At 47.6% G+C, this 21709-nt stretch overlaps 1 protein-coding gene across 1 annotated transcript in view; it reads right to left on the bottom strand.

The window, feature by feature from the left end:
* Positions 1–1496: 1496 nt before the first annotated feature.
* The window catches only part of RBBP8NL (RBBP8 N-terminal like), a 95252-nt gene continuing 75039 nt past the window's right edge, over positions 1497–21709 (bottom strand). Inside the window, exons 6-15 of the mRNA XM_084645294.1 lie at positions 20032–20144; positions 18194–18266; positions 15956–16122; positions 15059–15141; positions 13534–13697; positions 11117–11969; positions 10393–10513; positions 8191–8252; positions 5543–5669; positions 1497–1864 (exon numbers count right to left, since the gene is read on the bottom strand). Coding sequence (XP_084501420.1) covers positions 1734–1864; positions 5543–5669; positions 8191–8252; positions 10393–10513; positions 11117–11969; positions 13534–13697; positions 15059–15141; positions 15956–16122; positions 18194–18266; positions 20032–20144 — 1894 coding nt within the window. The 3' untranslated portion in view covers positions 1497–1733. The remainder of the gene's footprint in view (positions 1865–5542; positions 5670–8190; positions 8253–10392; positions 10514–11116; positions 11970–13533; positions 13698–15058; positions 15142–15955; positions 16123–18193; positions 18267–20031; positions 20145–21709) is intronic.

Below are 21709 nucleotides of genomic sequence, written 5' to 3'. Positions count from 1 at the left end.
GCTCCTGTAGTGTCTCAAAAGGAAGCCAGTCAAAGACCTGAGTGTGGCACAAACTCCTGCTCAGTGCTGCTGTCCTTGCACACTCCAGGAGGGACTCAGGGAAATTCCAACCTTATGCACGGCAGAGTCCCTCCTTGCAATAATGGCCAAAATGAATATGCTTGTTCAGCATCGACTAGGTGGGAAGAGGAACCTGCTTGCCTGACACTGAAGGAAAACCTCTTTATGCCTCACACATTGGAAAACTTGTTCATGAACAGTTTCTCCAGGAGAAAATAAGACCCCAGTGATGCTGCCAAAGTCAGTGTGACCTGCTGAGTAAGTGCTGCTCATGCAAGCTGCAGCTTTGACTTATAGACCTGACCTTTCCAGGGATCTAGTACATTTTGCAGGAGAGCATATGTGCAGCTTCTCCCCTTTCCATCCTGTTCTCTCCCCCTTCTCTTTTTGACATGCATCCCACCCCATCATTCCTCCCTCTGCTCCCTTCCACAGCCAGCTTTCCTGCCACATGCATTGAACTGGAAAAGGGAAAACACTAGCTTCGTACAATGCAAACAACAGAACCGCCTATTATAGTCAACCTGTGCAGCGATTTAATCAATGCAGGCTGTATATGTGGGGAGAAGGGAGCCTGAGCACATTTAATTGTGCAACACGTGTTCTGCTTGTCACTTTCTTTTATCCTACAGCCAGAAACTCACAAATGGGATGTTTAACATGTATATCCCTGTTACCATCAGCTCGTCTTTGTAATTACCCCCTTGAAGTGCTTCTCCTTGTATGAAATGCCATGACATTGCGTCCTCTAAAGTCTCTGCTCCTTGTCCTGACTCTAGCACTCCACAGCAGCGCTGCATTTAAGGCCTTAATTCTCCTTTCGCAGACAGCAGCACAAGGGCCTGATCCAGCAAGGCGCAGCATCAGGCCGTAAACCGGTAGCGACTCAGTGTGGGAGTGACACCAGCATGGAATTGGTGTGCTGGAGACGAGAATCAGACCCAGAGGCACCAGCAGCGAGACTGTTTCTAACAACACCAGCTGTGCCAGCCCTGTGCCATCAAGGACAGGCATCACCAGCTCTTGTTTTCCAGTGAGGTTCTGCTCTCATCTGAGAGTGTGAAAAACACCGAGCTGTTTGTTCTGCAGGCCTTGTGTAAAACTAGTGGAAGCTCAGCTGTGTTGCTCAGGCTCCCATGGAGTTCACCTTTGCCATGATACATGGACCTCAGCTCTGTGCCCATTAATAATACTTAGAACTTCATAAGGATCTTCAAAGTGGTTTCCACATTGTTGGGAATTAGTCCCCCCCGAAGTCCCCCACGAGCTAACAAAATGTCTTTATCCCCATTTCATGGGCGGAGAGACCAAAGGAGAGCGGTTATGAGACTTGCCCAAGTTCATAGAATCATAGAATCAAAGACTATCAAGGTTGGAAGGGACCTCAGGAGGTCATCTAGTCCAACCCTCTGCTCAAAGCAGGACCAATCCCCAACAGAGAACCATAGAATATCAGGGTTGGAAGGGACCTCAGGAGGTCATCTAGTCCAACCCCCTGCTCAAAGCAGGACCAATCCCCAACATAGAACCATAGAATATCAGGGTTGGAAGGGACCTCAGGAGGGAGTCACTATCAGAGCTGGGGTTCAAACACTGGGTTCTCTGGCTCCCTGTCCAAGCCTCTTCCTGCAGTCCACACGGTCTGGGATATTACTGCCTGTTGTACTTTTCAGTTAGTTCTCCTCAAAGATGTTGTTGCCGCAAGCAGGGCTGTTGTGCTCCATTTCCTTTGTAATTTCTGCTGCATCAGCCGATGCTTGGGGAGCTTTGATTTTCCTTCTTCCTCTCACTGACTTCTTATATGCTGTTAATAGGAAGAGGACCACAGGCGTTAACCACATGGCAATGGACTGTTCAGACCACTATTAATGGGATATGGTCAACAATTTCTAGGCCCAAACTATCATTTGTTTAAACCAAAATGAGGCTTAGCAAACTACAGAGGAATAGAAACCGTTTTCAGTTTTGTTTTAAACATCCACAAACGCAGGTATTTTAATGAGATTTCAATATCCCTCATGGGCTTGCGAACCTGAAAAACAGCAGCAAGAGTGGATGGGAAGAAGAAAGAGAACTCGACTCTGAAACAAAAGTGCAACTAATCGAATGAGTTTTAGGGACGGATTTTTCAGGCAGCCTCAATCCAGTCTTGCACATCCACTTTTTGAGTGCGCCACCGATAGTATGTACGTCTCTTTTGTATGTGCCAAGCCCCCATTGGCCTCAGACTGGCAGATCTGCAATTAATTATTTGGTGTATGAGAAATTGTTTGGTGTATGAAAAGCTGGGTTGTGTCCATTTTGGGGCAGATAATTCATTGCACATGCAAAAGTGAGGGGGCAGAGGCTGGAAGTCTCAGCAGTGTATTATATTTAATTGTTGACATAGTGCATGTGTACAGAAAGCTGCGAGATGCCTGCCCCTGCATTTGTGTGCAAAGCCTACTTGTTGTTTGCACAGACTGGGCAATTGTGTGCAAAGAGGCATTTGCATGTGCAAAGCTTTCCTTGGATGTGTGCACACAAATGTAGCCAGGTGTGTAAGTGTTCATTTTGAATAGGTACAAATGAGTCTTGGCTCTTGGTAAGTGTGGCCCTTATTTTCCATGGTGAGTCAGATGCTAAAAGGAATCAGTAAACGAGTGAAGAGAAAATTAGGGGCTGGATTTTCACAATCTGAATGTCCAAAATGTGCTCCGAACTTGTGTTCAGAGTTATCATGACGACATGTGAAAGTCAGCTATCTGCATGCACAAGTGGTCAATTCAGATGCAGCAGAGTGTAGAGCCAGTCACATTGCACCCTTCAAATGAAAATCTGGCACCGGATTTTACAAAAATTTTGCCAATGTGTTTGTATCACCTGGCTGTGCAATCTGAACCCCTGACAGCAAGGCTGGACAAAGCACTGCAAACAGCCTAGCACCAGCTGGTGTCTGGATGTATGCCAGGAAATGCTCAAATACAGCGAAGATGATTGTGTATCAATAATCCCTGACCGGTAGCCCTCAGAGATCTTGTCTGTCTCCAAACTCTGTACAACTTTGCCCAATCCCACGCTGCAGGATCAGGCCTTTTAAGATTCTCAGCAGCTCTGGCAGTGCCATTTCCACATCCGCCCTTGGTTTGACAAGCTTCCAAAGCTCGGCTCTGGTGTTTGTTTTTAAGAGGAGCTCCTTTATTGTTTGAGCAAGTTTTCATTTGCTGCCTCTGTAGGTATCTCAGGAAGGCCAGGGGGTGAGGTGAGAGGTGGCTGTTGCTTGTTATACAAGCCTCCTTTTAAGCTCGGGTGACAGCTCTCTATGCATTTTTCAATCGGTCAACGCCGGCCTTTCTTTTTTGACTGCACAAAGAGGGCTACTAGCAAGCCATTTATGATGGAGCAGTATTTACGGCTTGGCAGGCCTGCTGCTATAGACCTCCCCTTATTGATAATAATTTTCTGCTTACTCACCTGTAGGAAATACCGGTACAACACATTCCATTGTTAGCAAGGTGAGACCTCTACGGCCACGCTTAAAGATCAACAGCGGTTGTGTGAAAGCTTTCTCCGAATGTCAATAACGCTTTGTGGAGTATTTCGCCTAGTCTGTCAATCAGCAGTTCTTAGTATTGGCTAAACAAACACTACAGTTTACACCTATTAGCTTAGGTGTTAAGACGTGCTCTCTCAGCCACTCCTATCCCAAGCTGGCTTGGCTAACCATTAGCAAGGGCTTCCCTGTTTGGAGATACACTAGTTACCAATGTACAGTGTAGCGTGTCTTATCATAAGGAACCAACTGTATCACCTTGGGCAAACATTTGTGTAGTGTGAAATTCACTTAGTGGGAAGCAAACAGGCCCACGGTGGGTCAAGGAATAGGGTTGCATGCCCCTTATGTATTGCTCTTAAAATGCTAATTAATCAAGTGTGGGTCATTGGAATAGTTGTATGGGGGCCTGATCCAAATCTCATGGAAGTTAAAGCACAGAACAAAGGAACAGGATGGACAATATTATCATGCCATTCTACAAATCAGGAGAACACCTGCATCTGGATACTGCGTGCAGTGCTGACATGGGTTCAGAGAAGGGCAATGAGAAGGATCAGAGGCCAGGAAAAACGCCTCCGAAGTAAGACTGAAAAGGTTGGGATTGTTACCTTAGAAGGGAGACGAGTAGGAGGTGACATGATAAAAGTATATACAGGAATGAATGGTCTAGAAGGCAAAAGGCTGGGGTGGGGGGCGGATGTTGTTTGTTAAACAAGCCCCATTTCAAGCTTAGGTGACAGCCCAAGAAGGGAGAGCAGGAGCTTCTGTTCTCCCTGTCTCATAACGCAAGAACAAGGGGACATTCAATGAAATTGAAAGGTAGCAAAGTCAAAACTGATCAGTGCATAACTAGACTGTGGAACTCATTGCCACAGGATGTCGTTGAGGACAACATCTCATAAGAGTCAAAGAGGGATTGGCTGTTTATATGGACAAGAAGAATACCCAGCGTTATAATGGTTAATGCAAACAGCGAGTTTTGGAAAGGATAAAAATGTCGTGTTTCAGGGGCTAAGCCAATCTGTAACTACTAGGGATCAGGATGAGTCCTTCATGGGTGCTGATTATACCACATCTGACTGTTGTGGGGTTTTTGCACATTTCTCTGAAACATCTGGTGCTGGCCACAGTTGGACACAGGATATTGGACTAGATAGACCTCGGCTCTGATCCAGTCTGGCAATTCCTATATTCCTATGGAGCAGGCCCATACTGGCTAGTTGTAGCTAAACAACAGGGGACTTCTGATTGTCTGGCTCCATTGTATTTACTGACACTCAGCATTTGCAAACAATATCTCACCCCACTAACATTTCCATCACTCACAGTTCCAGACCTCCAGAGACTGGAGAGGTCTGTGCCACAAGTTTGTTTGCTGCTCATGACATTTAAGAATTTTCCAAGGGAAAAATCATACAGAAAAGGAAGAAAAATAAAATGTTTCCATTCCCAGATGCCCATTTTCTCCCTTGTACTATCACCAATTAAATGTTTTTTCAAAAAAATATTTTCTCATGCCCATTTGCAGCTTCTAAAACCCTGTCCATACTCTTATTTCCCACCCATCACCATGGTATCTGGTGTGGGAAGTCCTCTCTGTATTCACAGCACCAGGCAGCGGCAGTGCAAGATTTAACTCACTACACCTCTGCCTTGGCTTGGAAGGACCTCCTCTAGAGTGCAGAACCGCAGGAGCCCAGCAGGACTCCAAATCTTGTAAGCTTGGCAGGAACTTCACAGATCATGACCTTCCAGTTCCTCCAAGATCAATTACTCAAGCCTTCTCCTCTCACCACACCAGTATCCAAAACAGGGTCATGACCCTTGCTAATGTTGAGGGACATGGCTGCGATTCAGGTAGCAGGGAGATTCATATCAGTTAGCTTCAGACAATGCAAGCTGGGCTCTATTAGCAGGTCCTTCCGAGCAGGCCCTCTTTCTGCGTACCTTTTGTCCCTGGACCCTGCCCTCTTTTCCTTTTCTTTTGCAAGACCTCACCCTTGTCCTCTGTGCACAAATGTTCTCCTTCTGCATGTTCTTCTTGGTGGGTTTCATGTTCATAAGTGGCAGCCACCTAGACAAATCAGAAAACCGGTCAGTGTTTGGCCCACCGGACTCCTGATGACCCATCCTGTCGCTCTTGGATTCATTGCCATCCCCTACAGCACAGTGCTAACTTGCAATTGTTTGTGAATTTGATGCTCACAATGATCCCAGGACTTTGCCCTTCTCTAGTGTCACCCAAGGAGCTCAAAGCACTTTGCAAATATTAAACCCAAGATTGCCAAAGTGGATGATCAGCGTAATGTGCCAGAAAGGGGCCTGACTTTCAGCAAGTACTGAGCACTCACCCTTCAAAAACAGCCCCCTTTAATTTTTGCCAAGTTGAGCCCTCCCTGTAGGGTTGCTAACTTTCTAATTGCACAAAACCGAACACCCTAGCCCCGCCTCTTCCCCGAGGCCCTGCCCCCTGCTCACTACATTCCCCCTCCCTCGGTGGCTCGCTCTCCCCCGCCCTCACTCACTTTCTCTGGGTTAGGGGGTTGGGGTGCAGGGGGGTGAGGGCTCCGTCTGGGGGTGCAGGCCCTGGGGTGGGTCTGGGGATGAGGTGTTTGGGGTCCAGTCTGGGGGATGGAGCAGATGGATTTGGAATGTGGGAGGGGGCTGCAGGTTGAGGCAGGGGTGTGGGGTGGGGGGGTATGGGCTCTGGGCTGGGGGTTCGGGCTCTCGGGTGGGGCTGGGGATGAGCGGTTCAGGGTGTGGGAGGGGGCTCTGGGCTGGGGCAGAGGGTTGGGGGGCAGGAGAGGGGTGAGGGCTCTGGCTGGGGGTGCAGGCTCTGGGTTGGGGCCAGGGATGAGGGGTTTGGGATGCAGGAGGGGGCTCTGGGTTTGGGGGGGGCTCAGGACTGGGGCAGGAGGTTGGGGATTGGGGTTTGGGTGCTGGCTTACCGCTGGTGGCTCCCGGTCAGTGGCACAGCAGGGGGCTAAGGCAGGCTTCCTGCTTCTCCTGACTCCATGCTGTGCCCTGGAAGCAACCAGCAGCAGGTCCGGCTCCTAAGCGGAGGCACCGCAGGCAGCTCTGTGCACTGCTCTTACCCGCAAGCTCCGCCCCCGCAGCTCCCATTGGCCGTGGTTCCTGGCCGATAGAAGTGTGGAGCCAGTGCTCGGGGTGGGGGAAGCATGCGGAGCCCCATGCCCCCCCCACCTAGGAGCCAGACCTGCTAGCTGTTTCTGGGGCGCAGCGCAGAGCCAGGACAGGCAGGGACTTACCTGCCTTAGCTCCACAGCACCGCCAACCGGACTTTTAACGGCCCGGACGGCGGTGCTGACCGGAGCTGCCAGGGTCCCTTTTTGTCCGGGTGTTCCGGTCACAAACTGGACACCTGGTCACCCTACCTCCCTGCTGTTGGTGTGTGGAGACCATTGCCTGCCATGCTGACCAATACTGTCTCATGGTTTCCTTGTGCTCCCCATCCATCTCTATCTATCTGTTGTCTCTTCTCTTATCCTTAGATGTTATGCTCTTTGGGGCAGACACTATCTTTTTGTTCTATGTTTGTACAGTGCCTAGCACAGTGGGGTCCTGGTCTGCGACTAGGGCAACTTGGCACTACAATATTATTATTATTTTAGTATTTATCTTGGCCTAACTGACTCATCCTTCAGCACCCCCCCACCTCCATTGGCACCTTCATCAGGCAGCCAAGTTTCCCATCTGGATGTTCTGTGCCTGTGCAATGAGTTGTAACTGCTGGTGCGACCATCCCACGGCAGGATTCAGGGGTCCTGCTAAACAGACCCACCTCTCTGCCAGGGAAACACCAGGTTGTGATAATGTGATATTCCCAGAAAAGTACAGCATCTTCCTCTTATCTTTGGACATGCCGTATTTCTTCATGAGGTCAATATGTTACCAGTGTTACCGAACTAGGCTAAAGGCAAGGGATACCCCTATGGTGCGAGAAAGCCTTTTGTCTCTATAAAGAGTCGTGCCGCATGTCTGGGATTTCCTCAGACAAAACCGAGCACAGGAAATGACATCAGGTATGGAATCTCCACCAGTTATTGATGGGCTGGGAACCAGGGAGTGAGGGGGGGATGGGACGGGAGAGAGATATCTGAGCATCTGATGGAGGACAAGCTGCCATCTCAGCAGGAGTATGACTTCCTTTTATCTTAATCGTGCAGCAAAAACTGCATGAGAAAGCAAAAGCAGAACTTTTCTGCAACCCAGAGACAGCACCTGAGCCCACTCCAGCCTTGGAAACCGTAGCATCTCTCTGCCTTACAGGAGTAGCCTGTGCTCTTCAAAGGGGCCCAGCTCCCACAAACTTTCACCACTGAAATTCACAGCTTTAAAGAGGAACCAGACTTGGACTGCTCTTGGGGGGAGGGATAGTTCAGTGGTTTGAGCATTGGCCTGCTAAACCCAGGGTTGTGAGTTCAATCCTTGATGGGGCCATTTAGGGATTTGGGGCAAAAATTGGGGATTGGTCCTGCTTTGAGCAGGGGGTTGGACTAGATGACCTCCTGAGGTCCCTTCCAATCCTGATATTCTATGATTCTTGGTGCATGTGTCAGTCAAAGGAAGCGAACCTCGCTGTCCGATGTGTCGGGCTCATCGGAATCCTGCTTCACAGACTCTGCATTGTCTTCCTCTAGGGAAACAGAAGGGGAAGGTTAACTGATCGGCTTTGGCAGTAACAACTCCTAGCCCCCTCACAGACATCACACAGAACCATAGTCACAGCTCCGGTCACTGAGACATCAAAACGAACGACATTTCAAAATGAAAAGGCAAGAAATGCTGGCACAACTCAGAGACCAGGGGCCAAGCTCACCAGTACTCTCCGGCTGCCCAGTGCCACACAGCAGCCGTAAATACTGGCCAGGAAAGCTGGATTTATGGCTGCCTTGCATTGCTGGAGTAGAACCAAGTAACTGGAGCGTACTGGTGAGTCTGGCCCAGAGCTGAGCTAAGCAAAAGTCTGACCCAGTTATAAACTGGGTTCTAAAGCAAAGTCACCACAGTGTACATGCTGCTGAGTTTTTAGCAGGAGGCCCAAGTCCCAAGTGTGTGTGGTTTGGTGGCATAGGGGGACTGATTTTCAGAATACCAATATAAAAGAAATGACTGTGGGGAACACAATTTACAGTAAACTTCCATCAGTTGCACCCTGCTGTATCTATGTAGCAATCCCTCACTGAAGTCAATGGCCATGTCTAGATTGGGAAGAGAAGTTGTGTGATTTTTAAATACAACCTATCTTCCTAGGCTAGACAGGGCCAATGAGAATTTTGCTTGTGTACGGACTGCAGGATCAGAGCCAGAATGAACCAGAGCAGATGTTCCAAATGGTTTCAAAACAATTCCTGCAATGGACAAACTGCAAAACTGGTTGCAATGAAATCTCCACTGTAGTGAGTCTGTTCTGTGAAAAAAAACAAAACTGACTTCACTGCAAAAGGATTCCATTGTATATTGGGCCAGATGTTACAAAATTCAGGCATGTAATTGCATACACCAAATGCACACCTAATGTATGCATACAATTACTGGGATTGCAGCTAACCACGACATGCAAATGACCAAATCTAGTTGTTTGGGAGCACAGTTACCCAATCGGCACTCACAATGGCAGATTTATGGAGGTATAAAGGTTACTCACTGAAATCCAGTAGGAGTTGGGCACCTAAACTGCCCTTGGTGCCTAACCCCTAACTTCTAAGGTACATCTCACTGCTCTTTGGAGGGGAGAGTGGCTGCTGGCAACAAAGGGCCACAATTTAATTAATTGTTAATTACATTGTTAATTAAAAGGTCAAAAGAGTGAAATGCCTGCAAGCTGCCTGGAAACTATTTAAAAACACCATAATAGAGGCTCAAACTAAATGTATTCCCCAAATAAAATAATAATAAAATAAAAAATAATAAATCATAATAATTAATAATAAAAAAAAACAGTTCACCTGGTCCATCCCCAGTGCCTACTAAAGTATTTCATATAAACAGGGTTCCCCCCCACCATTTTTGTGATGAGTATAGTTGTAGCTGAAGGCTCTGTATTCCATTCCCAATGCTCCCCAAAGCATTCATTCCCCCATTTGATAAGCAGCTATTTATCTTCATTGCTGGTCCAGATCATAGACCCAGTTCTGGTAGCACAAAGACGCTGGAAAATTGAAAGCTCTAACACACTTCATGGGGGAATCCTTGAATGACTTTGAGCCACTGCATGGCTCCTATGCCACTTACCCTTCTGGCCCCTGGTATAGAGACATGCCTGTTGGAAAGGGAGCATAGCCAGGGCATCTGTGCATGCTGGGTGTGATTCCTGGCTGCAGGAACAGCCTTTGGGGGTCTGTTGATGACTGACACAAAGTACAGCAGTCCTGAGGCTTCTCTGTTTTATGTCATGGAGCTGCCGATATTCGACACCTTTGACAATCAGGCCACTTCCATTTAGGCACCTAGATATGAATTGAGGAGTCTCACGTTGAGACATGCAGGTCTGAAAATTGTAGACTTGAGGAGCGGTTTTCTAAGGCATAAATGGGAGTTAAGCATCCAACTCCGCTGACTGCCATGGGAGTTTGGTGCCCAGGTGACCTTTGTGCCTTTGAAAGTCTTCCTCTTGGAATTTACAATAAAAAATTTAAAACAATTGCCTCATATTGCATGCATGTCTAGGAAGCCCTGTCTATAGACTTTCCAGTGCTAAGGAGATCAGCACACCAGACTCAAAACACTGTCTGCTCCTGCCTTCTCAAATGTTGCTTTTCCTTGGGGCTTTTTACCTGTTTGAGCACCTGGTTCTCGCTTCTGTGCCCCAGGAGACACTCTCACCCTAATCTCTGAATCTGTTGCAGGATCATATGATGGTAGCTTGCCAGCGGGTTGTCCTTGTGGAGAAGGGACCTGTAACACATGGCAATAGCTGTATTAGTTACAAACCGATGGGAAGAACTGCCAATGCCTTTATTGCTAGACATGTTGCCTTCTCCTAAGGTGGTGAAAAAAACTGGTGCCCCACTCCAGCCTGGCAATGAGTATAACTGCAAAGATGCACATCTCCCCCTGGACAGCATCAGATAGGGGTTTCTGTGTATTTGTGGGACATTGCCACAGAACCTGATGTCCCCTACGCACAGATTCAGCAGGGATAGTGGCCGTCTCTCGATGCACCTTAATCCTAACCCGGAGGAATAAAACCCTGAGGCTTAGAGGGTAGTTACTTGCCATGGTCCATTCAGTCCTGGGTTTCCTCTGAGCCTGAGAGCAAGGATGCTGATCAGTGCTCATTGTGGTTGTCGTTTTGCAAGGTGAAAATCTGTCCACTAGGGACAGGACTGGCACCACCAACCTGTTTCACACACTCTGGGCCACAGTAAGAGCCATCAGGTCAGAACTTTCAGCAATGATGCTGATGCCCCTTTTAAACTGCGATCAGCCCAGCAAGCTGACTGCTGACCACAGCCTCCTTGCAGAGGAAAAACGGATGCCAATGCAAGATGTACTCACCAAAGGTGCCGCAAGGGCCTCTTGCTCTTTGGCACTGAACTGCTCGGTCTCATTGCCGATTTGCAGCGGTTTGGCCACAGGGAGCTGGCTGCAGGCTAGGTGGGAGCTCTCACGCTCTACTCTTGGCAGCATGCTGGAGCTCTGGCCTGTCTGAAGCGTGGGGCTTTCCGGACAGATTGGACTTGGACTGTCAGCCTCATGCTGTTTGGAGGATTTGTGCCAGCTGGCAGGTTTCAGGTTTTCATTCCTTCTGCCATAATCTGACAGGTCCAGAGGTGTGTCCAGGAGACATTCTCTTGCTGCCTCTGCCTCCTCCCTTTGCTCCACATTGTCCCTGTTTATCCAAACAACTTTCCCTTCTCCAGGTTTCTCCAGGCACGACCTCTCTTCTTTGCACCCCATGGTCGCACTCAGCTGCGGGGAAAGGGGCCTTTCCTCAGGAACAGCTGGAACTGGAGTTGCATTTTGGTCGCCTTCTGTCCTGGCCCTGAATCCCTGCTGATGCTCTTGTGCCAGGAGATACTGGAGCCTCTCTCTGTGCTTAAGAAATGGAAGCCTCCCCTCCAAATGCTGGTCCCGCACGTACACCACAGCTCCAGGGAGTTCTAAAATGGCGGCCTGATCTTCCCATTCCTCCTGCAGCCTCGTTCTGTCTTCAGCCTCTCTGGCCTGTAGCAAGTGGCTTGGCAAACTATTGTCCCTATCTGCAGAAGCGCTGTTACTCCTGAGTCCAAACTGGTGCAGAGAGAAATGTTTGTTAAGGAGGCAGAGCTGCTCCTGCCTGGTGGTCAGCTGTAGAGTTCCATAGGACGAAGTGGCTTTGTGGGAATCTGGTTTGTTTGTTCTTAAGCAACTAAATGAAACAAACAAAAATAGTCAAACACATCAAAGGCAAGTTTCCAGGTGGGTCACCTCACTATCACAGTGTCTGTTTTTAGCACCTGCTTTCCATGTGCTGCCACTGATTGGCCAAATACGCTGCTGATGTAAACTTGCATAGCTCTGTTGAAATCAATGGAGCTCTGGCAGTTTACACTAGCAGAAAATGATACGTTGGAGCAAAGTTTGCATGCCCACTTTTGCACACATACAATAGGTCACCCACATAGTGATTACATCCATGCAAAATCTGCATTTGGGTGTGCAAAGCAAGTAGCTGGGTGCACAACTACGCTGTCTGCATGTCTGCAAAAATGGGTGTGCGCCTACTGGCTGTAGATGGGCCAATCAGCTGTGCACTAAAGCTTGTGTGATGACCACCATCTTGTCTGCCACACCAAGGATTGAAATAGGGACCTCCAGAAACAAGTGGCTCCAGCTTGAGCTAAAAAGCCAGGTCTCTCTAGCTGGCTCAGAGCCTCTATGGACAAAGCATAGGGGGACCTCTAACACCAGGGGGTTACACAGACACAAGCAAGTGGAGCCTGAAAATGCAGTCCAGTTGAAGATAGAGCTCTAGGCTGCCAAGACCTGACAGTTTCACATTGCTGATAGAGTCTTTCCTCCTTCCTTCAACATACTCACTTGTAGAGTTTTACAGCCACATTTAAAGAAACCTGAGCAATGGGTGAGCTGTGCAAACTGTGTTCAGAAAACCCTGCCTATATAAATCGAGTCCCTGCTTGTGACCATTCCTCGGCATTTGGCGGTGCCTGGCTTCACAGAGAACGCATCCAAGCGAGGCGTTTGCTGGGGGGAACTTATAGTCTCTGAATGAGTCTGTAGGTCTCACTCAACCCTAATTGCCACTAAAGTTAATGGGAAGTGAGGCGCTCAGATGCTACTGTGATGAGCACCACAGAAAAGCCAGTTGGATTAGATAAGGAGCAGTGGGAATCTCTGCCCAGTGTTCATATCAAACATTTTTTTCTTTATGTGGAGATCTCTGCAATTCTCAGTGCTGGCCAATTGCAGAAGGTCAGAGATACTCTGACAGACTGTTTTCTAGGGGCCTGATTCTCCTCTCATTTGCCCTGCTGTAGATCAGGAGTAAACTCGTTAAGGTTGATGGAAGAACAACAACATAGCATAAGAACCAGGTTTTTGGTGTTTTCTGCCTGGGATAGTTGCAGAAAATAGTGGGAATCTCAAGAAAAAGTCTGTTCTTGTGAGATTTCCAGCCTGGTTTGCTGGAGTTATGAGGTTTGGAGGTCTTATCCAAGTCTAAGCTCCAAAATTTGTGAGGATTGGATCTTCCTGGTTCAAAGACCATGGTGGGGCTTATGTTCTGGCTGGAAGAACTGGCTTGTGATGGAGAGAGAGAAGCAAAAAGAAAACCCACCAGTAACACAATAGCTGCTTGATACAAAGCCCTGGAAGTCAATGAGAATTCTTCCATTGATTTCAGTGGGCTCTGGATCAGGCCCAAGGAGACTATGATGTTGGAGATATATCAGTACTGAGACGATGCTACTCACGCCTCACGGCTGGGGCTGCGCTCACGCTCCAGGAACAGTGAGGTTTTTCTTGCTGGTGGTGACGTTGCTCTCCTGGCAGAGATTTTTTCAGGGAGGCATGGTCTGGAGCCAGGTCTCACCAAAGCGATGGTTCCATGCAGCTGGTTAGCTATCCTCTGGGAAGTCTAAAGGCAGAGGAGAAAAGTTTGCATGTCCAGGGCTATTGGGCTTAAAGCTCAGCTTGGTCTAAAGGGCTCTCAGAAATGATCCCCAGGTGAAAGAAGCCTAGCTGACTAGAGAACAATGACAGCAGAAAACCCTGCTTAGTAGTGGTCTTTGTTAGTGAGGCTACATTTTGTCTTATACCCATTTACATTTAAGGGGCGATAAAAATGAGTTGCTAAGTTTCCAGTGAACAGCTGAATGCTTCTTCAATACGGTGTTGGCATTTTAAATAATAATCAGCCATGTATTTCCCCAAGAAGGCGCCAATCCAATGCAGCATCATATTTTTCAGCAAGTCCTAATTTATTCCTTATTTTCCAGCTACATTGATTTACAGAGTCATGTAACTTGTCTAAGGTTAAGCCAAGAGTCAGTGGCTTAGCCAAATCGGTCAGTTTCCCAGTCCTTTGGTCAAACTATTAGACCCTATTTGCACGAGTTTACAGAGTCCATTTGCTTCACTGGCTTATTTCCAGGGGAGGCTCCTATTCTGCGGCCAGTACAGAATAATCTTTCTGCTGTTGTAAAAAGGCTCTGAATAAGCCCTTACTCAACATTTTTGCCTACCCACTTTCCGATGACACCAGCCTCTACTGTTTATCTTCATTAACTACTCTCACAGCCCACCTGCAGCCTCACCAAAACCCCCTTCACTTGCTGTTTCATATTTATATGGAGTTCAGATCACTGGATCCAGTGCCAGTATTAAGCACGTGTGTGTCTGAGTTCCCACCATGAGACCCAGTGCTATGGCCCCTGAGCTATGGGGGCATGACGTCTGGCACTCCATCGCACTCTGGATCCCTCGGCTGAAATGCACTTTCAGTTTCAAAGGGGTGGAAAGTTAGGAAAGGTACAAGCTCAAAACAGACAGTAGCAGGGATTCCCCATCTCTCTGAAAATATCCCACAGGATAAGGCTGTATCCAAATGTGGGCCTGCGCAATACCCCTATGGTTCAGTCCTAAGAGATTTCTCCAACTACCTATTTAAAAAGGGAGTCAGTGTGATTTGAAGAGGAATGAATGCTGTCACAGCATAATGATCAACTGCTGCTAGGCAAGTTCTGAGGCTCCTAGGGAATATAAATGTGAAAGCAAAGCTGGGACGTTGACTTTATCAGCAGGAGACACAATAGGAGATTTGTTCTCTTTCCAGTTCTGCCAGTGATGACCTTAGCAAGTCACTTCACCCCACGTGCCTCCATTTCATTCCTTGTCCCATCCCTTTCACAGCTTATCCAGCATCAGGTCCCCACGGGAATGATGCCCGACTTGACGAGGACAGCCTGACAGTGCTAAATATCCGCAGGGAACTCTTACCATTTCCAGAGCATGTGCTTCTTGGAGAACAGCACTTGAAGACATCCTACTGCCCAGAGAACGTCTCTGTCCTGCAGACTTCTCTGAAAACAAAGGCAATAGCCAGTCATTGCGAAAGCTGTGCAGAGTTCTGTTGCGGCTGCTCTATGGTTTTTCCATCTGCACGTGGCGCTGTAATGCAGCAGCCTAAAAAGTCTGGTCAACCAGTCTGATAACCTGGATATCAATCAGCAGATCGCAGCTACAAAAAGCTGGCAGGGCACCAAGTGCTTCCTAAGGAAGATTTCTATCTCTTTGGAGCCAAATTTTCTGTCAGACTCAAGCCAGCCTCTGAATGTGTAGGCTCTTTTGCATGTGCAATTGACAATGGGGGCAGGGGAGGGGGAAGGAACCAAATGCAGGAACAGGTGCTTTGTGTGTGTAAATCAGTGGCTTGGTTTGTTGTGCAAAAGGCTGCCTGCACATTAATGGGAGTGTGCCCGGTACGGGGCGGGGAGTACAATCAGCGGTATGTGTAACAGTGGGCATGTGAATAGGGAGGCCAGTGCTGAAAAGGGAAGCCTTTTGTCTCTCTTTTGATTCCAGATGGAGCCCTAGGGGCTCTCTGCAAGGAGGCTGCCAGGAATAAAGGGAAAAGACTTGCACTTCCCACACATCATCTGTGATGGATGACACTGGATCACCTCAGGGGAATATTTTCCTCTAAAGCACTGCAGCTCATGTATTATTTCTATGCAATCCAGATATTATGCTCTAGATTGATGTCCATCCTGGGGTTTTGATGACTTCGGCTCTTGCTCCCATTTGATGTAATCAGAATCCTTTGCCAAAATAACTCACTGCTGCAGCCCAGTCATTGGTCCCTACACCCCCTATACTGGAGCCAGCAGTATATACCTTCTCCCAGCTGTTGGCCAGGCTGTTCATGATACCCTTCTTCTGCTTCTCTGCTAGTTGCTTTGTCTGTGCTGAGTTTCCGGCTTACTGGGGAGAGTAAAGCCAATGGTGAGTCCGGGATGGAGCTGCTTTCTCTGGGGAGGGCTCTTTGGTGCTTTGTTCTGTCACTGTTGTAGTGAAAAGGAAACAAATGAATGGAAAAAGAAATGAGATGGGAACCACAAGTTTAAAGGCTGCCCTGGTGTGAGCTCTGAGTGCCGGTGTTTCGTCTTAACGGACTGTGCAACAACTCAGGAGCCCTGGGAAACAAGGTGATGGGGCTTCCTGAGCGCTCACGGAAAACATCTTCTTCCGTTTCAGCTCATCACAACTGAATTGGACGCCAAGGTTTGCTCTGAACCAATACACCATCCTGGGCCACCCAGAGCGGAGGGCAAAATGGGCAGTTTGCCCCAGGCCGTCTGTTTGAGAGAGCTCCCGAAGTGATGGAGGAGTGGCCAGGCCAAATTTGAGTGAGAGTCATTGTGACTTGGCACACGGGGTTGTAGTGCCACTCGAGTTTGGCACCTGCCATCAACTTGCCCTCCACGGCCAGTCCCAGATTCCTCTGTCACCGCCATTAGCCTCATCATGCTGGGCTTGAGGAGACCTACCAGGTCAAGAGTCTGGTGGTAGGAGCAGGGTCAAGTGTTGGGGACACCACTCACAACAGTGCTGGAGCTCAGGGAGAGGTGGGACCAGGAGTGGCCACCGCCTGAACACAGGGCAGTCTCCCCATCCGCACAGGGAAGGCAGTGACCCCACACACCTGGGCTTTCTCTGTCCTTCCATCCCCTCCCCTCTTCTTCAACTCTTTCATATCAATGGCAATGTTTTTGGAAGGGTGTGGGGTGTGTGTGTCTCAGTTTCAGATTTTGCCCTAGGCACCCCAAAACCCCTGTGCAGCCCTGACACCTTCTCAAAGCAGAACTCAGTCGAAGCAGCTGAGTTTCCTCTTAGTCTGCTATGCAAAATTTCACAGGAAGCCATGACATTGGTGTGAATTCAATGCAGACTAACGACTGGCCCATATGCTCTCAAAGTTCTGTGACAAACTTGGTAACTCTGGCAGGGGTTTCAGTTTAGCCATATAAGGCCTCAATGCAGGGAGGTTTTGCAACAAACTTTTGCACAGCTCTAGTTCAGTAAGTCAAGCTAGTTCCAGGTCTAGAAACCTCTGCAGTCATTTGAGAGATGCTAGATATGAGAATTTGTGTTAAACTGAGGAAACGTTTGGGTTCCAAAGCAAGAATGTTTCTCTACTGATCTCTTTGTGATAATTTCTATGGACTTTAAACCCCTAAAGAATGAGCTGATTTGTATATGTTGGCTAACCTGACATGTTACTTGAGTTTCACCAAAGTGCTCTGCTAGGTTACTACTTATAGCAAACATCCTCTCCCCTCCTAATCCCTCTTGATTCTCTTTCTCACAGTTCATTTTCCCATGTGAAATGTGATCCATTCCCTGCAGATCCACGTTAATGGATCAGCATTCTGCCTTTGCCCAATGTCCCAATGGCTTTGCCAAGAGGTGTTAGATCTAGATCGGTATCTCTACAGATTTACTCAGTGCGTGAACGGTGATGAAGCTGGTGATAATAAAAATGAAGAGTTAAATCCTGCCCCCATTGAACTCAATGACAAAACTCCCATTTCACATCAGTGGGGCCAGGATTTCACCCCACATAATTAGTATGTTAGCAGAAGTGCACTTTGTGTAACGAGTGCCATTTAGTCCTCACGTCTCAGAGACAAGGGGTTCAGCATACACTTGCAGTCAGAGTAGGGGTTCTCTCTCCCATTCACTAGTGCGGCAATCGCTATTTAGTCAAAGAACCAGACTAAAGGGGAGCCAGGGTCAGGAAACTCCCTGAACTTTCCATGATCTCCCTCCCCATTTCACTCCATGACATCACCAGTGCCAAGCACCAATCCTGCCTGGTTCCAATGAGGCTGAAGATGAAGGGGCCTCTATTATATGCAGGTGGACTGATGGGTGAGGGAAGGAACCAGAAGCTCATACTAGGAAGTTGGAATAAAAACAATGATGAAGACTGTACAGGCTTCTCCACTTCTTTGGCCAGGAGGTTCTCATGCTGGGCTGGTTCAACTGTGACCAGGGGAGTGCCAGGGTCCCCGGGGAACCACCTGGCCAGCCCTACACCACCCAATGAATGAAACCCAGAACAGAGCTTACTCCAGGCTTTGTAGCCTCTTCAGTTCTTCCTTCAGGTTTTTATTTTCCTCCTTCAGCCTGTTCATTTCATTAGCTGCAGAGAGAGACAGTGAGTGCAGCAGGTTAGGGATCAGACATGGATTTAGCTGGGCAAGATGCTGGGAGATGAATGCTGCCCTGCGGAGACAGCCTTGGATGGGCAGGATTATGATGAGCATTTAAAAAACCCCAACGGATTCCAAATAGAGGTGCCAGCTTTACAACAAGGCACAGATCGGCCATGACTGCAGGGCAGTTGGTGAAATCGCTCCTGCCACCCGCCATCGAAATTTTAACCCCTCCAGAGATGAAATGCCAGGCTCTCTGCAGCTGAAGTGGCTCAGAAGGGCCAGTGCGCAAGTTCTCAGCATCCCTCCAACAAGGCCTCTTCAAAACGCTGTTTAAGGTCAAGCGCTTGCAGATTTTTTCCTCCCCATTAGAAATGTGCATAGCGAGCATTCCAGCACCCTGTGGCAAAGGTGGGAATTTCTACCTTAAATACCGAGCAAGATGAACTTCCCTGCTGTACTAGACCTGGCTGTTCATTGCCCTCCGTCTCTCCCTACTGGAGCATTACAAGAGACACAAACTAAAATGCTGGTGTCTGCCTTCGGGTACACATTATTATCCACGTTGATGTCACAGCTGGGAGTCATAACTCTTGAAGGCAGCATGCCCTCTGAGAATGGCCTTAGAGCATCCGTCAGCGAGTCTGGCTCTATAATGTCTCTCCTGCAAGCATCATCTTCAGGAGATGATCCTTCCAGGAACGGGCAGTAACTAGGAAATGCAGGTTGAACCCTATTAGTAAACAGCATCTCCTCTCCATCAGAGCACCTGATACCCCCCAGGAGCTGACCCTCATACTGATGGCACCCTTCGCTGTAAACTACAGGTACCTGCCTCTTTGCAATGGTAGTTAAGGCATGTGCTTGCTGTATAACGTGGGTATGAAAGTATGTGAAGTATGATAAGGAATTCCTCGGAGTTTACTCTGGGTGGGTCTTTGGGATGAGAACTTAAAACAGAGACCTGCTTTGTCTACCAGGACATTAAGAGCCAGATTTCCAAAGGAGTCTCAACTCCCTTTCCCTCTCCCAAAGAACTCTGGGATCTTTAGGGTGAAAAGTGCTTCTTCTGATTGCTACAAGCCAAGTGGCAATGAAGGGTAGAGGGGACAGACAGCTACAGTGCAAAGGAGATATATGACCAACCAGTGCCTGGCTTTTACATGTCTGTGTGAAAGTGACACTTGAGGTACAGGGTGCGAGGAAGATCAAACTCATAATGAAGAAATAAACACACAGTTGCTGACACTGTTCTCTTTCTTCCAAAGGCAAAGCAAAACAAAATACCAAAATCCCTAGGGATAGTCAAAGACAGAGAGAAAAATACCCTTGGCTTGTGCAGTGCTCAGGTGCTGCCAAAGACTCAGGAGAAGATTAATCGTACGTGTTCCTTGATTTTCCTTTACCAGTGCAGAGCTGCTGCTGTATATTTCCTGTGTATTGTCCAGAGTGTTGCTTCTACCTTGCCAAATGGATCTTTTTATAAGTGGCTGACGTTGCCCGGCCCATATGCACATGCTGTAGCAAAGTCCTGTGTTGCAATCTCTCGGGTAAAATCTCTAGTGTTTATAGGAAATGTTGATTTTCCTAGGCCCATATGTTTAGATCTGCACCCCCTGACATGTGCCCATTGGACATGTGCCCCAGGATTGCACATATGATTGTGCCCGAATGATCAGCAGACACTTAAGGTCCAAAAGTGCAAAATGACAGCAGGGCAAAGCTGAAGGTCTATTTGGCCGCTATACTTACTGAGGATGAAGATGTGCTGGAGACTCTGGAAATGGGAGTTCTCATACTCATTCTGCTTCTTCTTGGCGAGCTCCTGGGCAACCATGCATCTGTCACAGAGACCTGCTCTCAACCTTAACAAAAAACCCCAGAGCCAAGAAGCTAAGTTATCCATACATGGCTATACAAGCAAATGAAACCAAACCTCACCTGCACTTGGGAGGCAGATCTACAGCATCAGGACAAGGTCGAAATCTGGCTTTCATTACACCATGACAGTGACATGCTGGGCAAAAATCCACTTCTACTTTAGTGAGCTTTTGGACACAGCGTGTAGAGATACACAATTCTTCCCTATGGCAATCAGGTGGAGATATGAATTTTCAAAGCTGATAGTAACACAAGTGAAAGAAGTTTCGATAAACTCCATGGCCCAGATTCTGCTCTTGGTTACATAGGATCATAGAAATATAGGGCTGAAAGGACCTCAAAAGATCATCTAGTCCATCCCCCTGTGCTGAGTCAGGAACAAGTAAACCTAGACCAACTCTGACAGGCGTTTGTCCAACCTGTTCTTATAAACCACCAGTGAGGGGGATTCCACAACCTCCCTTGGAAGCCTATTCCAGCACTTAACTACCCTTATAGTTAAAAAGTTTTCCCTAATATCTATCCTAAATCTCCCTTGCTATAGAGTAAGCCCATTACTTAGGAACATAAGAACAGCCATACTGGGTCAGAGCAATGGTCCATCTAGCCCAGTATCCTGTCTTCTGTCAGTGGCTGGTGCCAGATGCTTCAGAGGGAACAGAACAGGGAATTATCGAGTGATCCATCCCCTGTCACTCAGTCCCACCTCCTGGCAGTCAGAGGTTTAGGGACACTGATAGTATCGGGTTGCTTCCCTGACCATCTTGGCTAATAGCCTCCATGAACTTATTTAATTCTTTTGTGAACCCAGTTATACTTTTGGCCTTCACAACATTCCCTGGCAATGAGTTCTACAGGTTTACTGCGCATTGTGTGAAGAAGTATTTCCTTATGTTTGTTTTAAATCTGCTGCCTATTAATTTCATTAGATGACCCTGGTTTGTGTTTTATATGAAGGGGTAAATAACACTTCCTTATTTACTTTTCCTACACCATTTATGATTTCATAGGCCTCTATCATATCCCTGTATCATATCCCTAGTCATCTCTTGTCTAACCTGAAGAGTCCCCGTCTTTTTAATCTCTCCTCATATGGAAATTGTTCTATACCCCTAGTCATTTTTGTTGCTCTTCTCTGTACTTTTGTCCAGTTCTAATATATCTTTTTTTGAGCGAGGCAACCAGAACTGCACGCAGTAGTCAAAGTGTGGGCATACCGCAGATTTATTAGCTATCTTCCAGTGATCTGGTACAGAGGCTGATTTAACCAATAGGCTACATACCACACATAGTTCTGCAATTTCATATTTGAGTTCCTTCAGAACTCTTTGGTGAATACCATCTGGTCATGGTGACTTATTACTTCTTGGCCTACCTTCAGCAGACATGGAGAACAATTGATCACTGTTGTCCTTATAACAGCCCTTAGCATATTTGAAGCCCCCCTTCAGTCAAGACTAAACATGCCCCCTTTTTTTAACCTTTCCCTATAAGTCAGGTTTTCTAAACCCTTTTATCATTTTTGTTGCTTTCCTCTAGATTCTCTCCA

The sequence above is a fragment of the Lepidochelys olivacea genome, assembly GCF_965140295.1.
Source record: "Lepidochelys olivacea isolate rLepOli2 genome assembly, chromosome: 13".
In the NCBI taxonomy this organism is placed as follows: Eukaryota; Metazoa; Chordata; order Testudines; family Cheloniidae; genus Lepidochelys; species Lepidochelys olivacea.
The sequence above is the reverse complement of the archived record's forward strand: the minus strand, read 5'-3'. Positions and strand labels throughout refer to the sequence as shown.